The 17,235-nt window shown below is 49.5% G+C and overlaps 1 protein-coding gene across 3 annotated transcripts; it reads right to left on the reverse strand.

The window, feature by feature from the left end:
* Positions 1 to 1,094: 1,094 nt before the first annotated feature.
* On the reverse strand, positions 1,095 to 17,000 carry SYPL2 (synaptophysin like 2). 3 transcript variants are annotated; one of them, XM_005542472.5, is made up of 6 exons: positions 16,693 to 17,000; positions 16,457 to 16,531; positions 7,512 to 7,636; positions 6,243 to 6,444; positions 5,204 to 5,395; positions 1,095 to 3,836 (listed from the first exon to the last, which is right to left on the reverse strand). In XM_005542472.5, the coding sequence occupies exons 1-6, from the start codon at positions 16,744 to 16,746 to the stop codon at positions 3,672 to 3,674; spliced, it is 813 nt and encodes a 270-aa protein (XP_005542529.1). In that variant the 5' UTR covers positions 16,747 to 17,000; the 3' UTR covers positions 1,095 to 3,671. The 3 variants fall into 3 exon arrangements, with proteins under 3 accessions (XP_005542529.1, XP_065404577.1, XP_073855986.1); XM_065548505.2 differs by lacking the exon at positions 16,457 to 16,531; XM_073999885.1 differs by lacking the exons at positions 16,457 to 16,531; positions 16,693 to 17,000 and adding an exon at positions 15,986 to 16,135.
* Between the last annotated feature and the right edge of the window lie 235 nt (positions 17,001 to 17,235).

Below are 17,235 nucleotides of genomic sequence, written 5' to 3' on the forward strand. Positions count from 1 at the left end.
GCTGTCTCCGAGCCAGAGCCAGCCCTGGAACTGGGGTGGCCCCGAGGCGGCTGGTGTTTGCAGCATCTCTGCTGATCCGTCTCTCTTCTCCTGAGAACTGCGATCGATACCCTGTACCGCCTCTTCCCAAACCCTGGCTGGACCCTGACTCCATCCATCACTTGGCCTTCTTTTTCTAATGAATACTTTCTCTGCTGGAAGGGCTGCTTCTGAAGCCTCGGCATAGGGAGATTTCTCATCAGAGCTGTCATCTTCCTTGCTAAGGTCTGGAAAGTACCTTAATCATCCATTTATTTCATCTTCTCAGCTGATAACATTTCTTCCCACCCTCACACAATCAAGAGACAAAAGTCTGCCTCCTCCATTTCCCACCCAACCCCCCATCACATTAAAAAAGAAATACTAATCCTTTTTCCTCCTCAACGTCTCACACCTCACCCCCTACTCTTGACCCTTTAGCTAAGGGAAAAACAAGTTTGGGAGCAAGACCTTAGATTTTCTTCTTTTCATCCAGGGAAGGTATAAGTACTTCAAGAATAATCTCTGAGGGCAGGGAATCTCAACCTGAGACCCACAGATGATCCCTAGGGCATCCAGGAATCTGCTAAAAATTAAATGTTCAGTTGTACTCAAGTGTATTTTTCTAGGGGATGTAAATGTAGTGTGTGACTCTCTGAAGGGGGATAGAGGTACAAGTTTGTTCAACAAGAAGCTGATAGTTAAGAAAGCGAAGCATATGGCCCTTAACTCCTGACAGGAAGCGTGTTTGGGTCACAGATGGTAGGAGAGCAAATGGAAACAGCTTTGTGGAAGCCACTATCTCTCACCTTTTGAGTTTGCTCCAGAATTGCTAATGAGTCCCAGTTACTTTGGTCTAATTGGGTGCCACCAAAAGAGGAGATGTCACTAGACGAGAGCCTGCTAGAAATAACTGCTCTCCTCTCTGCACCCCAAGCAACAGAGTATGACTTTGTTGCTTGGGGTACAGAGTGGAAAGCACCTTGGTGAAAGTCCTGATATTTGACCAAGAACTTAAAGCAAGGGAGAGGAAGAAAAAATAAATCCCCAGAAGGACTCCAGTCTCAGATCCTTCATGGCAAGTACTTGCAGCACTGTTTATTCAAATGTATAATAACAAGCACCGGAAAACAACATGCAACATTCTCCCCCTACCCCTGATCTGCAATCCCAGAAGTAGGAGACTGATGGCCGTGAGAGTGATGGAAACTCATGTCCAGGAAAGGTCCTAGGTGGGCACCCTGGCGCTGGGTTAGAATCTAGTGGGACAAAGGGCAAGTGCCCTGCCCGTTAGCCTCCTACAGCAGCTGGAGAAACCAGACACCTTCTTCTACCTCAGGCCCCACTTTGCAAAGCAGCGATGCCAGCTCTGGTTGGAGAGAGCATGAGTCCGATGAGGCACTTGGCCCCGCCCAGCCCTCCGGAGGTAATGAGGTGAAGTAGCCTTTCCTCTTAGGGTGGCCATGGAGAGTGAGGCCATAGCCTAAATCAAGGCTCTCCTGACAGAGAACAAGGGAGCCCCCTGAGAAGAAAGAGAACGAGCCTTCCTTGCTCTAAAGAGAGTTCTGGGCTGGGAGTCCTTGGCAGGAGTGAATATAATCTCCCCCCACCCCCCGCCCGCAACTGCTTTCCCTAGCTGAAGGCCCAGTTGCTAACTTCAGCCCCCAAATGAGAACACTACCCAGCACATTTCAAATAAATTATAAATACAGACACAGAATCCAAACAAAGATCCAGTAGAAGCTGCTCACAGACCCCCACAGAGGCCAGCTTGAAGAAAAATGAAGGTCGCCCCTTTGTTCTCGGTGTCTCTGGAGCTATAGGCAAAACTGTCCCCCCTTGTCCTTGAGTAACCTGGGGACAGCTCATGACGGAGAGAGTTTCCGACTTAGAAACCCTCTCACCCCATCTCCTTTCTTTCCTCCTCAGATCTCTTCCCCAAAATCTTAAACAAACAAACAAAAACTAATTCTTTCACTGAGGGACTCGAGCCTTTGGGGATGTAAATCTTACCTTTTCCCCATCAGGAGAAAATGACTGGCCTGAAGTCAAAAGTCCTGACTCCTAGGTACCCCAGTAATGCACATGTTACTATGGATGGTGTTTAGAGAGGTGAGGAGGTTGAAGGGGGTTGACTCAGTCCTGAGGAGAGATTGGCACAGGGCACAGTCACCTTTGGGATGCTTGGTGGGCCAATTGGCACTGGACTGGAAAGTGGTTGGGTTCTTCCCTCTTCTTCCTTCCCTGGGAAGCCCTATGGCCAGGGCAGATTGAGCTGGGTGGAAAGCAAGTGATCCTTACCCAGTTAGCACTGATTCTCAGCCTTGGGGCCCAGAGACGGACTGAAGGAGGTATCAGGAAGAGGATATACACTAAAGACAAATATGGAACTGGGTCCCAAAGTGAAGAAGCACCAATAGCATCGGCCTGCCCTGGACTTGGGAGGGGATAGAGACGGAGAAATAAGGACACAGGGGAGAAATGGGAGGGCAAGGGGAGTGGGAACATCCTGTTTTCAAGATGAGAAGGAGAAATATGAAAGAAGGACTAGAGAAGGAGCAGGGGGAAAACTGAGCAGGGAATAAGGAAAAAATGGGCCCATCCATCCTGGGGCTCTGGGGCAACTTAGCCTCATGATGGTCCTTTGGCCCTTCCTAAGCCCTTATCTGGCCCCACAGGAATAAAAGGAAGGGCTGGACAGACTTCAAAAAGGATCTCAAATGCCTCAGATGCACAAGGCTGGGGAAGGGAGATGGACAGAGAAGTAAGGGGATTAGGGGGCAGGTCCTAGACTCCACATTTTTGAGTCCCAAGTGTGAGACCAAGAAGGTGGACAGGGAAGAAGACAGGGCATTTCTAAAGCAGAGTTTAGAGTGTTGGTGGAAAGTGCCCCAGCCTGGTGGGTGGGAGGATTGAGGGGATAGAAGAAGTTGATTCTGCCGGCAAGTTTACTGGCTTTACTTTCTTGAATCTGCAACTCAGTTGAAATTTATCCTGCTCCCAGCTGAGTCCAGGCCTCATCAGGACCCTCTGAAGGGCTGTTTTCTAGGCTGGTGGACCTCTCTGGTTCACACGTGGTGGACTCTGTGGGCAGGCAGAGGCCAGAGAAGACAGTGGAAGGCACACTGAGTCGTGGACTGACTGGACATCAGACACAGGGACTAGATGGCAGCCACTGAGGAGGGGTCATCAAACCACTGTTGGGGCTTCCACACAAGGGACCAGAAGGGAAGGCTACTAGCTGATTTCCCTTCCCCCTAACATTGTTGAAGCTGGACAGGTTGACAGAAAGGTGGCTGCTAGGAACCAGTCTCAGGGCACTGGTTTCCTGCCCCCAACCCTCACCTGCAGCAGAAGCTGGTTCTCAGAGACTGTAAGGGTACAAGTAACACCCGAAGTAAGATGCCTGGGTCCAGGCACTGGACAAGAAGCACTGAGCTCCTGCCATTCATGGCTTCAGCAAGGAGGAGGATACGAAGCCACTGGGAGGGCTGCCCAGGTTTCCAACAGCTGATGCCTGCCGATCGTCTCAAAGCTCAAAGACCAGAATGATGGGGGAGGGGAATTGGAGGAGGAGGAAGAGAAAGGTCCTGGAAGCCGGAGGTGGTTGAAGAGGTGCTGTCCAGTTCGGGAGTAGCCAGGTCGGGGGCTGCTTACTGTTTCTCCACTGCTCCCTGCTCAGCTGCACTCTCCTGGCTGGGACCCTGGCCCTGGTCCTGGTCCTGGCCCTGGCCCTGGCCCTGTCCATGCCACGGGGTCTCCTTGAACACAAACCAACAGTTCCCGGCCCACAGGAAGAAGTTGATAAAGCCGAAGAGCTGCAAAGACATCAAGGGAATTTGTGAGCATAGTCAGGGGGTCATTGTGGGAACAGGGAGGGGGAGTTCCTATTGCAGTGGGGGTGGGGGGTTGTGCAGGGAAGAAGCACAGAGGGCCAAAAAGACTAAATTAAGACAGAGAGCTTGGTATAGAGGCAGGGCTCAGGCCCATCACCTGTTTAGGGAATCCCAGGTGAAAGTGTCTAATTCTGTCCACAGCATGCACCCAAGATGTAGCTTGGTCACTAGCAGAATCTGGCCCTTTAGAGGAGCATTGTGCAAAGCGTAGCAAGGAGCCAAGAGTCAGCCCTGTGGTGCCTCCCGCAGCACACGTGAGGCCCTGTTTGGAGCACCTTCTGCCAGGTAGGTGTGGCAGGAGCTGTCCAAGGTGCTCCTTCCCTATGATCAGGCACCCAGCCAGGGCTATATTCAAATAGTTATTCAAAATATTTTTAAAACCTCACAGCAGGAAGCACTTAGAGGGAAGTGTACTGATGTCTCAAATCTTTGAAATGCACTAAAAACAAGATGGATTGATGGATGAAGAAGTGAATAAATATGTGATAAAGCAAGTCTAGTAAAAAGTTAATGGCACAGTCTAGGTGGTGAGTGTGTGGGTGTTCACTGTAAAATTTTTTCAAATTTGTTGTATCTGTGAACATTTTTACAACAAAATTTGGGTGGGGGGAACCTTCAGCAGGGTTCCAGCAAGTTCCAGAAGTGTGTTCCTGGTCTGCCAGCCATTAAACATTTCAGCTGTGGGAACAAGTCATTTTCAGAGCAAGGCTGAGGTGGCTGGGATGACGGGCAGCATTTGAGAAGCTCAAGACCTCAGCTCTTTACCAATGGATATGGACATATTTCAACATTCTAACAACTGGGATGGCCAAATCTATATGCATCCAGCTGATCCACCACTGCTCCAAAGCCCCTTTCCAGGCTGAGGGCTGAGTGACAATAAGCCCCTTCCCACTCATGCTGGGTCTCCTCCCAGCTTCAAGCTCAGCCACAGCCCCAGGCTCCCCTTTATGTGCTCACACACATTGTGTAGAACAGGCAGGAGGAGGGGAGACATCACAGAGAGTATGCCTAGAGGTGGGGACACGAGAAGGGAATTGGATGGAGGCAGAGTGCGGAAGGAGGAAAGAACAGAAGGCTAAGTGGCTCTCGGGTTCCCCTCATCCCAAAATGTCCTCTCAGGGTCAGCCAGGAGCGAGCAGCCAGCATGAAGCACAGTGAGGGCACCAGCTCCAGATGCAGGGGACACCAGCTCTTGGACACCCTCTCTTTCCTTTCAGGACCTGCTAGCTGGGACAGGCCTGGGCAGCAGGGCTGGTGCTGCTTCCCGCAGTGGCCACAGGTCTCACCACGGAGATGTTGGCCAGGCCCATGGAGGGCGTGGCCCCGGCACTGCACACTGCTTCCTCTCCATGGCACACGGACATGGCTGCTGTCAGGCTGGATGGTCGTGTGGCCCCCTTGACATCAGTCAGGCCCTTGCCCCAGGCAGCTGCAGCTACCAGCCAGAAGAAGGTGAAGGAGACAGTCACACAGAAGTCCTGGGAGGAGCAGAGGGATAGGAAATACACTCAGAAAGCCCTTATTATTCCCTTGCTTCTTTTCCTCTTGCCATGATGCTGGCAATTCCCGGGTACCAGGACAGCTGCCTCTTCCCATCCTACCCAACACCTAGAACCCAGGTGGTCCTGAGGTATCTGTTCACTGCCCCCAAAGGAGTCCTGCCACTCAGGCTGCCCCTGCGAATGCCCTCACATCTAAGATCTGGCTACAATGTACCAAGGCATCTGTTGGTCAGCCTCACCTCAAAACCCACTCATCCCAAGTGGAGCCTAAACTCCCCACTCTTCCCTCCCAGCTTTTCCTTTGATCACCATTGCTCAGCTACAAGTGGTAGACCGCAGGAGGCAAATGGGGTCCCTTAAGGCACCCCTTCCACCTTGCATGCCCTGGGATAGGAAGAGAGTAAAGAGGAATAATATTAATAATCACTAATGCTTATTGAGACTAACTATGTACTAAATACATACATTCTCATTTTTTCACATACACACACACAAAACTATGAGGCAGTTATTATTTTATCCCCATTTTATAGTTAAGGAAACTGTAATTTAGAGAGGTTATTTAACTTGTCCAAGATCACACAGCAAGTAAGGGACCATGCTGGGATCTGAACCCAGGCAGTCTTAACTCCAGAGCCTGCTTGTGTATGGTGCTATTGTGCCTCCTGTGAACAGGAACAAGCAACGGGAGGTTGATGGAGGCAGAGATTCCACCATGGGGGTGGAAGCCGCTATGTTTGTCCTCTGCTCCAGTTCTGACCTCAGCCCCCTCACAAACATCTCAGTTTCTCCACCCCATTCCTTCTGGCCTGTGCTGACTCACCACCAGCGGGAAGCGTTTGTTCTCTGTGTAGAGGTTGTGGAAGCGCAGGTAGATAACTAGGGCAGCCATAGTATAGAAGAAGGAAAAGATGCCAAGGGTCACGAAGAACTCTGCGGGTGCAGAGAAGTCCCCCATGAGGTGCATGGTCTTGGAGCTGGACTCTTCATCACAGAGGGGCATCTCGTATTGGATCCGGTGCAACCTGCAGGTGGCAGGGGAGGCCATCCTGAGCTCAAGCAATCCTCTCTCTCCCTGGCCCAGAAGTAGTCCTGTGCTAGTTCTCAGCAGGGAACTCTTACAGAGCCAACAAAGGGGTCATGTAGGGAGGAAAGTTTCTGGAAGGAACCTTGCAGTCAAAATGAGAACTTCCCCAAAATTTCCAGTAAAACTCTACCTTCCTCTCAGCTGCCCCCCATCCCACTCATCTACCCTGCCCAGACATGGTGACCATGTATTCCCAAGTGTCTCCAGGGCCCTTTAGGTCACAACTGCAATGTATGTAGTTCTTCTATTTCTGGTAGCCAAACCACTAGGCAGATCAGCTTCACTCTGCCTCTGGAAAGTGCAGGCCCAGAGTGGCCAAGATAAGATTGGAATCACCCATTTTCGGGCTTTATTGGGCTTTCCAATGAGGCAGTGGACAAATTAAAGAGAAAAACACAGCCAATTATATATGAGACAGTTAATATAACTTGGGTGCTGATACTAGAAATTTCTGAAAAGGTGAGCCCCATTCCCATTCTCCTCTGGACATTTGAGCTCCCCCTACTTCCTTAGCTCCCAAATACCCAGAGAAGAGTTCACTTCTACCTCCCTGTCAAGGTGTGCCCACTTGTATCCTGGTGGTACTGGCTGAGGATCCCACATCAACTCTTTAGGATGTAAGTACTAATAAGCTTCCCTACTTTCAAGGCAGAGAGGAGGCTGCTGAGGGTCAGAGAGACCTGTCCACCTTGACAAGGTTCCTGTAAGCCTCCATCCCAAACTGCAGTGGCTCTTTCTGTATGAGCTGGTGTGACCTGCCATGGGTTGTCCATGGACTGGAACATTATTATAACAGTGATCAATCTGTGTTTCCCTTACGTTTTGCTCTGGTCAGTGTGTCTGAAATTGCTAAAGAGCAGAAAGGATCTAAGTCTTATCATTCTATTTGAATCTGGAGTGGCACACAACGAATGGTTTTTAGGTTTCTGGAGGAGGAAGAGACCAAGCAGGTCCTGCCAATCAAGTGAGAGACAATGTGCTGGGTTGGAACCAATTCTTGCTCACCTGAAGGGATAGCCGAATGCAACGATGATGGAGCTCACGTCCTTGGCTTCGTTGTTGCAGCGAACCATTGCTCCTGTCTCCCCACTGTAGGAGCCACAGGACCCGAAGGCAAAAATAGCAAAGAGCTGAGAGAGAGAGTGAAACCTCTTTGAGAGTCAGAAGGCCTCAACTGGCCAAAGTCAACAACTAACCGCGACTCCCCACAGATGCCGACATTAAGTGCGGGAGTGGGGGACAGTGAGGATACCCTTTAATCAAGTACTGCCTAGGCAGAAACCCACGGCTTCCATTTGTCTTCCAGCCTCAGGCTGCTGGACCAAATAGCCAAATGAATAATGTTGACTGAATGGTGTCTGCGAGGGAGATGAAGAGGCAGGAAATGGACAGTTGCCAGATCTCTCCATTGGGCATGACTTGGGGACCATAGGTAGCCTCCTTAAGATGACTAACACAAAACCTCTGCAATTCAGGCTTTAGGAAACTTCTAGCTTACAGATAGACTTGAATTTCCTTCCCAAGGGAGAGACACACTCAGAAAGACTCCCCTGCATCAACCTAGATCAGACATGCCTAGAATGCTTTTCATTTCTCCTTTGAACTAGTCATCTAATCTTGTTTCCTAGTTGCTAACTTCCAGTGGCTTCCTGCCTTGGTGGAGGTATAGCTGGAGGGGCCGGCTTCTACCAAGCCACCCCAGATGGGCCATACTGCTGTCCCATAGTACTGACAGCCTAATTCCTCTTCCCCAAAAGGCACATGGCCTTCTAGCAATAGCGCTGGCTGGGCCAATGTGACAATCTTGGCTCAAGCCCAGAGAAAAGTACCCTCCACTTGCCTTATCAGTCTTCACCGTTTCCCCACTGGTGTTTCCCTTTGTCATCTGTTGATGCTGCTGTTTCTCAGTGTTAAGATCCAGAGGTGCCTCAGGTCACTCGAATGGTTTTCTTCTCTACCTTTCCTCACATTTTACTACACCTTCTCTCTCGAGGGAAATAAAATTTCCTCGTCCTATGATTTTCCAATTTCTTTCTGGGAAACACACTTTGGTTAGAAAAGGAGGTGAGAAGCCAGGTGCGGTGGCTTACACCTGTAATCCCAGCACTATGGGAGGCTGAGGCGGGTGAATCATTTGAGGTCAGGAGTTTGAGACCAGCCTGGCCAACATGGTGAAACCCCGTATCTACTATAAATACAAAAATCAGCCTGGCGGTAGAGTGTCGCATGCCTGTAATCCCAGCTACTTGGGCAGCTGAGGCAGGAGAATCACTTGAACCCGGGAGGTGGAGATCGGGGCAAGCCGAGATCGTACCACTGCACTCCAGCCTGGGCGACTGAGTGAGACCTTCTTCCCCCTGCCCTCCACTCCAAAAAAAAGAAAAGAAAAGAAAAGGAGGCGAGAAATTGAAATGTCTTGTCCTCCACATCATCTGCTCAGACTAGGTTTCCTGTGCACTTACCTTTGACTTGTACCCAATATCACGTTCTTGTTAAGCAATGAGCTTATTCTCTTAATTGTTCACTTTCTATATGTTTCTTTGAGACTCAGTGTCTTGGACATTAAACACTTGGAAGACAGCTGATCGATATGTCAGCCCAGCATCCAGAGTCTAGAATAGAAGCTATATGCATTTTATTTTGCTAATGCTTGTTAGCATTATGGAGTGAAAGAAGAACTGAACTAGGAGTATGGAAACCTAGGTTCCAGACCTGGTCCTGTCACTAATTAGCCAGGTGAGCTCTGATAAGTCACTCTGCTCTCTGAGTCTGTTTCCTCATCTTTTTTTTTTTTTTTTTAGACAGTCTTGCTCCGTTGCCCAGGCTGGAGTGCAGTGGCGCGATCTCGGCTCACTGCAAGCTCTACCTCCTGGGTTCACGCCATTCTCCTGCCTCAGCCTCCCAAGTAGCTGGGACTACAGGCGCCTGCCACCACGCCCAGCTAATTTTTTGTATTTTTTTAGTAGGGATGGAGTTTCACTATGTTAGCCAGGATGGTCTCGATCTCCTGACCTCATGATCCACCTGCCTCGGCTTCCCAAAGTGCTGTGATTACAGGCGTGAGCCATTGTGCCCGACCTGTTTCCTCATCTTAAATGGAGGGGTTTGGAGTAGATAATCTAGAGGCCCTTTCCAGTCCCAGAACTCTCTCTCTCTGAGAGTAACGTTGTCAGTGTACTCTTGGCTGGGCTTGCCAACAGCTGTGCTCTGCCCCTGGGAGGTGTCCAGTACCACTGCCCCCGGCTTGCAGTGCCTGGCCTTGCAGATCTCCATGCTGGAGCCATTGACCTCTCTCCAAAGGTCATAATGGGCACCTCTCTGTTTCCAGGAAGTTTATTCCAGACAAATGAGAATTGTCTCCATGTTAAAGATATCGGGGAAAGAAGACAGTAAAACCTCCCTCCAATGCCTAAATAACCTCTCCTGAATTAAATGATGGAGACTGCAGTAGGGCCCTGTCTACCCACCTTCTTCACAGAGGTAGAGAAGAGTCGCTCAAAGCCTCTGCATCATTACCCTTTACTTACTCAAAGTGGCCTCACCATTGTAATAGTGGAACTTCTCTAGCTCTTCCTCGTAGGAATTATCTAACCTTTTGTCAGTTCTGTGGGCATCTGATTCCTCTTAGAAGTTTCTTTATACCTCTTAGCTTCTGGTGCCCAGTACTGGACATGATTAGGATGTCACATTCTAGGAAGGGCAGCACAGTTGGAAATATTTTTACCTATTGGCAGTTAGTCAGTGAATGGCTCCTTATAAGTTCCTTAAGAAAGCAGGGGCCGGGCCTGGTGGCTCACAGCTGTAGTCCCAGCAGTTTGGGAGGCCAAGCAGGAGAATGGCTTGAGCCCAGGAATTTGAGACCAGCAACGTATAGGCAACATAGCAAGACCCTGGCCTACAGAAACTACAAACAAAAAATTAGCCAGGCATGGTGGTGCCTGCTAATAGTCCCAGCTACTCAGGAGACTGATGTGGAGGAATCACTTGAGCCCAAGAGTTGAAGGCTGCAGTGAGCTATGATCATGCCACTGCACTCCAGGCTGGGCAACAGAACAAGATCCCATTTCAAAAAAAAAAAAAAAATCGTAAAGAGAAAGTAGGTACTCAAAACTTGGGGGCAGTGAATGGTCAGTTATGGAGACTTCTCTTCACCAGCACTCTCCTGAAAGGCACTCCTGAGCATCTACAGAAAGATAAAATTTAAGAGCATGTACTATGCCTAGCATGTACAGTGTCTACTATGCACGGTTCTAGGCACTATTATCTAGTAGTGAACAAAAAAGAAAAAAGGCCAAGCATGGTGGTTCATGCCTGTAGTCCCAGCACTCTGGGAGGCTGAGGTGGGAGGATCACTTGAGCCCAGGAGTTTGAGATTAGCCAACTTTTTATTTAGCCAAAAAAAATTAGCCAGGTGTGGTGGTGCACATCTGTGGTCCCAGCTACTCTGGAGGCTGATGTGGGAAGATCTCTTGAGCCCAGGAGGTCAAAGCTACATGATCGCACCACTGGACACCAGACTGTGTGACAGAGCGAGACCCTATCTCAAAAAAAGAAAAAGAAAATCAAAATCTCTGCCCTCATGGACTCACACTTTAGAGCTGCACTATCCAGAACAGTAGCCACTAGCCAAGCTTGATTATTTAAGTTAATCTAAATTAAATTAAATTAAAAATTCAAGCCAGGTGCAGTGTCTCATACCTGTAATCCCAACACTTTGGGAAGCAAGGTGGGAGGATCACTTGAGGCCAGGAGTTCAAGACCAGCCTGGGTATCATAGCAAGACCCCATCTCTACCAAAAAAAAAAAAAGTTGGGCATGGTGGTACATGCCTGTGGTCCCAGCTGCTGAAGTGTGTGGATCATTTGAGCCCAGGGGTTCAAGACTGCAATGAGCTATGATCATGCCACTGCACTACAGCCTGGGTGACAGAGTGAGACTGGATCCAACAACAACAAAAAAATTCAGGCCAGGTGTGGGGGCTCATGCCTGTAATCTCAGCACTTTAGGAGGCCAAGGCAGGTGAATCACTTGAGGTCAGGAGTTCGAGACCAGCCTGGCCAACATGGCAAAATGCCGTCTCTACTAAAATACAAAAAAAAAAAAAATTCAGTTCAGTCACACTAGGCACATTTCAAGTGCTAATAGCCTCATGTGGCTAGCAGGTACTGTCTCAGAGAGCACAGATTCTAAAAGTTTTCTATTATTACCAAAAGTTCTGCTGTGTCTAAATGGCGGTCCCGAGGTTCTGACAATCCTGAATCCTGCTTTCAGATTCTTCAGAGGGCAAAATACACCCACAATAACTTCAGTATTTATTGTATTCTGATTCTTTTCAAGTCAGGGATCTTACATGATAATTTTTTATTTACCAAAATATATGTTTAAATCTGAACACTGTACAGTCGGATGGTATCAGAGCAAAATGAGAACATCTGAGGGGAATCACAGGTTCACAGAGCAGCAGAACAAAAGGGACCTCAAAGATGCTCATGCCCAATCATCTTATTTCACAGAGGTGAAGCCCCAAAAGATTAAGTCACCTTCCCAAAGTCACATTTAGTTGATGTGAAAGCCAGGCTTAGAATTCACATCTCCTGATTCCCTGCCCAGTGCTCTTTCCATTTCATTTGCTCATTAACTCAACACTGATTGAGCATCTACCTTGTGCCAGGTGCTGAAGATGCGAAGACGAATAAGACCTAGATCCTGCTCTTGAGAATTCACATCAAGAAAGGAGTGTCATATTAAAACAAACAAACAAAAATAATAAAAACAAACACTGCATCCCAGAGTTGTTAAGGCTAAAGAAGAGAGCTCTACCATGTGTGTTGAGGATTACAAGGAGGGAAAAAGTAGCTCTGTGCCTTGGGGTGCAGAAGCTCAGAAAGACACCTTCTCCCAACCCCCTCCATGTCTCCTAATCCTCCATCTTTCCACTTCAGGTTTGCTTTCTTCCCTAACTGTGCCAAGTGACTGAGACACAGAGAAGAGAGGGAAAGAACTGAAACCACCCCTGTCACCAAGCACAAGGCCCTGAGATGAGCAAACTGGTTATAAAGAGCAGCCAAGGAGAAGTAGAGGCCCTGAGACAAGGGGGAATTCTAGCATTCTGGTGCCAACCAGCCTTTCTCCTCTTGTACCTCCATTGCTGGGACAGCGCTGGTCATTTTCTGCCCTCCGCCTCCTCCTTCTGCATCTCTTTTGCCACGATGTCAGAATAACCTTTCCAGTTTAAGGATGAGGCTCCCCTTTGGTACTGACATGCTCACTGGCGATAATCCTGTGACAGTCCTGAGGACACTAACATCACCAGTTAGCTCACAGCACAAGGAAGACAAATTCTCTCCTCAGGTCCTACTCCCACACTTATCTCATTGTTTTTTGTTTTGTTTTGTTTAGGTGAGGTGGCTCATGTCTGTAATCTCAGCACTTTTGGAGGCCGAGGTGGGAATATCACCTGAGCCCAGGAACTCAAAGCCAGGTGGGGCAGCATAGTGAGACCCGATTTTTACAAAAATGTTTTACAACTTAGCTGGGCATGGTGGCATGTGCCTTTGGTCCCAGATACTTGAGAGGCTGAGGTGGGAGGATTGCCTGAGCTTGGAAAGTTGAGACTGCAGTGAGATGTGTTCTTACCACTGCACTCCAGCCTCGGTGACAGAGCCAGTCTCTATCTTAGTCTCTATCTTAGAGCCTGTCTAAAAAAAAAAAAAAAAAAAGATTTGGTATTTACTTACTCCAGGTTCCAGAGCTAGAAAGCAAGAAAGCAGGCCGGGCGCGGTGGCTCAAGCCTGTAATCCCAGCACTTTGGGAGGCCGAGGCGGGTGGATCACGAGGTCAGGAGATCGAGACTATCCTGGCTAACACGGTGAAACCCCGTCTCTACTAAAAATACAAAAAACTAGCCGGGCGTGGTGGCGGGCGCCTGTAGTCTCAGCTACTCGGGAGGCTGAGGCGGGAGAATGGCATGAACCCGGGAGGCGGAGCTTGCAGTGAGCCGAGATCACGCCACTGCACTCCAGCCTGGGAGACACAGTGAGACTCCGTCTCAAAAAAAAAAAAAAGAAAGAAAGCAAGAAAGCAGAGACTCAATTTAAACCAAAGCGTATCTGACCTCAAAAATCTGTCTCATTCTGTTTCTTTTCTTTTCTTTTTCTTTCTTTCCTTTTCTTTCTTTCTTTCTTTCTGTTTCTTTCTTTCCTTTCTTTCTTTCTTTTTTTTTTGAGACAAGGTCTAGTTCTGTCATCCAGGCTGGAGTGCACAGCTCACTGCAGCCTCTACCTCCTGGGCTCAATGATCCTCCAGCCTCAGCCTCCCAAGGAGCTGGGACCACAAACATGTGTCATCACACCCAGCTGATTTTATTTTTTTGTAGAAATGAGATCTCCCCTTATTGCCCAGGCTTGTGTCAAACTCCTGGGCTCAAGCAATCGTCCCACCTCAACCTCCCTAAGTATGTCTTTTTCTTTAAAAGAAAAAAAAAAAAATAAGATACTTATTTCCTTTTCTTTTTTATCTTGAACTCCCATGATTTGATGACCTTTTCTTTTTTTAAAAAAATGAGTTCTCCAATAATTGGTCTATGTCCAGGTTATTTTTGCTAGCTTAGTATAGACTTAGTGAGACTCCAGAATTGGAATTGAGGTGAGATTAATCGATTTCTCAATTGAAAAAAACACTCTAAGATAAGCTCCTAACAAATAAAAGAATAACATTACTTTCTTTTCACAAAGATTCCAGTAAAATCTCTGTTTTTTGGTAATAATGACACCAACATTCTCAATTACCATTACAATAACTGCAAGCTTTGTGTTTTCTTTTTTCCTTCTCCACTCAGGAGCATTTGATCCCTCCAAACAGGAAATAAGTGAAAAACTCAAATGACATTTCCACTGTCATTTCTGGTGCTGGTGCCTGTGTACTTTTTATGTTACCTCATCTGCAGAGCTTCAAAGCAAGTGAAACTGGCGCCCTGAATTCAGGCTACCTGGGATGGCAATAAAAGCAAAGCACGTTTCTTTGTGATGCTACCCTGTGAATGAAGTCGGAATTCAGAGTCTAGCTCAGGGCCCAGGCTTTAGCATTCTGAGAGAAAAGGGTCTCTGTTTTGCACAACTCCCTTTCTAAGTACTTGAAGATCATAAAAGTCTATCAGATCTTAATTCCTAGGGCGTTAATGCTGACCTCAAGACTGAATCGTTTCCCTAGGCTTTGCTTTGTACAGCCTTTACAGAAATGTTGTGGGTATTTGGGGTGCTGGGTGAAGGGAAGGATGGCAGGATTGAAGAAGGAAACTTTTCAGAATCCCTCCAAGGGAAAGGAGTCCATGGTCTCCCTCATTGTCTCCCTTATCCTTTGACAGTCTGTCTCAAATTCTGTTGGATCCATTTGCCTAATTGAATGGTAAAATTGTTCTCTTACATTTCAGGTTCCACTCCTCTGGATTGCTTAGAATGGTTCTTCTAGTTCTGGATGCCAATCTCTCAGCGCCTTAATACCATTCTTAAATGGCTCCCTCTGGCACTTGAGTGGTGGATCAGAACAGGGAAGGGGCCAAAGGCAAAAGAGCTCAATCAGCAATTGGTCCAACCACTCTTGCGGCAGTAAGAAAGGTGGAAAGTCCCCACCAGGTCCCAGAGTTTGCACTTGGGAGCTCCCAGGCTGGCCTGATAATCCCAAGTGCACTCTTGCCCCTGGGTTCCAGATTTGATTATTCTCATGCAAACCATGATTTAAGAATTGGTGTCACAGTGCTAATTCTTGTCTCCAAAGCCCTGTAGAACTCAATCCTTCTCAGTATTAATGGTAACTTATTCCCTAGCTGAATTCGGTACTGAGAGCACATTAATTAAGTTATTCACACACCATTTGGTATGTGGATTGTCTAACTTAAAATCTCTTCTGCAATAGTGCACTAAATGCCCCCTACAAGTCTTTATGATTTGAGAAAGTGACTGCACCTGTCCACATTCCTAATTTATACCCAGGAGGCCTTGGGCACTGGCCTAGTGAAGCAAGACAGTATTTCCACTAGACTATAACAGGGGAAACTGAGGACCTGAGCAAGTGACTTTTTCAAGGTCACAGAGTAAGTCTAACATAGGGCCATATTCTAGCACACCAACCTATTTAGAGCATAAGGAGACCCTAGGAAGGTTCTGATCAACATCTGACTAGTGTTGGAAATTGAAGTCCAGAGAAATGAATTGCCCAAGGTGACATAGCTGGAAAAGGCCGGTCTAGGTCTGGATCCCAGGGCCCCAGCTTCTCAGATCAGTGTTCCATCTTATTCTACATGCCACATTTTAGCCATGCTGTGATTTTTAATTCTGTCTCATTTTTTTCTTTTGTTTAATCATAGAGCCATAAGCTCCGTTCATTCATTCATCCACTCCCTCACTTATTTACAGGAACTCAGATTACTCCAGCGAATTCAACAGGGAACGGCGAGCCGAGAGCCTGTCCCTTGAGCCCAGTACCTGCAGGATCACCCAGTCCCTGGTGGTTTTGGGGGCAGGATGGTTTCCATCGCCTGCTTCCTTCCCTCCTTTGCCCTCCACGGCTTCCCTCTTGGTGAAGAGCGGACCTCGTCCCCCTCGTCCTTCTCCCTCCTCCCGTCACCAAGGAGTGGTATGTGCAGGATCAGAGTTCTGGAAAGGTTACACCCAGGTCCTCTCGCCCGGGTGAAATGTGAGCGCCCTGGGCAAAGGCTCCTTGCACATAGAAGGACCGAATCCGGGACTCCGCATGCCTCGCTCTTCACCCTCCTGCCACCAAGTCCGGAGAAGCAGCCCCAGCCCGCCCCTCCCCCGCCCACCTGTCGCCGCCCCCCACCCTTCCGCCGTGGCCGGGCCGCAGCACCTCCCCAGCCCCCACCCTGGCTCCATTGCTTCGGGTCAGCGTCACAGCCCAGGCTCCCGAAATAGCCCGGGGCCGGGGCAGCGACTCACCCACTGGAGAACTTTGATGAAGCCCAGCGGCTCCTCCAGCCGCCGCCAGCGCAGCCCCACAAGCAGGCGGTCCACCTGCGGAGACAGCCGGCCGGGGGATCAGGGCTGTGGGGAGCCCTGGGAAGGCGCTGGTCCCCTTACCCCACTCACACGCGGTCCAGGGGTGGGATAAGGGTCCAGCCCGACATCTAGGTGGAGAGGGGCGGGTGAGAGAGTCCGAGGCGCGCAGGGACTACCTGCTGGCGCGGCGACTTGTCCGCCGTGCGGCCGGCGCTCTCGGTCGAGGACATGCTGGCGCGGCGGGCGCAGGGCGCGGCGTGGGGGCTTGGCTCCCTGGCCGGGAGGCGGTGGACACTGCGGGGGAGCGGGGAGCTGCGGGTCGGGGGCAGAGCAGGCGAGCGGGGCCGGAGCGCGAGCGGCCGTCGGTGGGCCGGAGTCCAGGCTGACTGGCTGGCTGGGTCGCAGGGGCGCTGCTGTTCGTGCTCTCCGAGGCTGCGGCCGCCGCGGTGCCCCGCCGGCAGCAGAAAGCCCCCGAGTCCGATTCAAACTTCTGTCAAACTCGCAGCGAACTTGGCCGCCGAGTCACGTGGCGTGCGCTCCCGAACCCTCCTCCCGCCCCCTCTGCTCCCTTTCTCCGCTTGCCCGGCACCTTAAAGGGACCTGCGGCCTCCGTGGTTAGTTCTGCGGCGGGGGGGCTCCGGGTCCTTGCCGAAGCCTCCGGGACCGGTCCCCACCGAGACACCGCGGCCGTCGGAAAACCTAGCCGGGCGCGCCTGAAC

The sequence above is a fragment of the Macaca fascicularis genome, chromosome 1, assembly GCF_037993035.2.
Source record: "Macaca fascicularis isolate 582-1 chromosome 1, T2T-MFA8v1.1".
NCBI classification, from domain to species: Eukaryota; Metazoa; Chordata; class Mammalia; order Primates; family Cercopithecidae; genus Macaca; species Macaca fascicularis.

Coding starts and splice junctions, on each gene's coding strand:
- SYPL2 (XM_005542472.5), bottom strand. CDS start 16,746: ATGTCCTCGACCGAGAGCGCCGGCCGCACGGCGGACAAGTCGCCGCGC. Junction 6,445..7,511: donor GCATTCGGCTATCCCTTCAG/GTGAGCAAGAAT, acceptor TGCCACCTGCAG/GTTGCACCGGATCCAATACG. Junction 3,837..5,203: donor GCCTGGCCAACATCTCCGTG/GTGAGACCTGTG, acceptor ATGTCTTTGCAG/CTCTTCGGCTTTATCAACTT.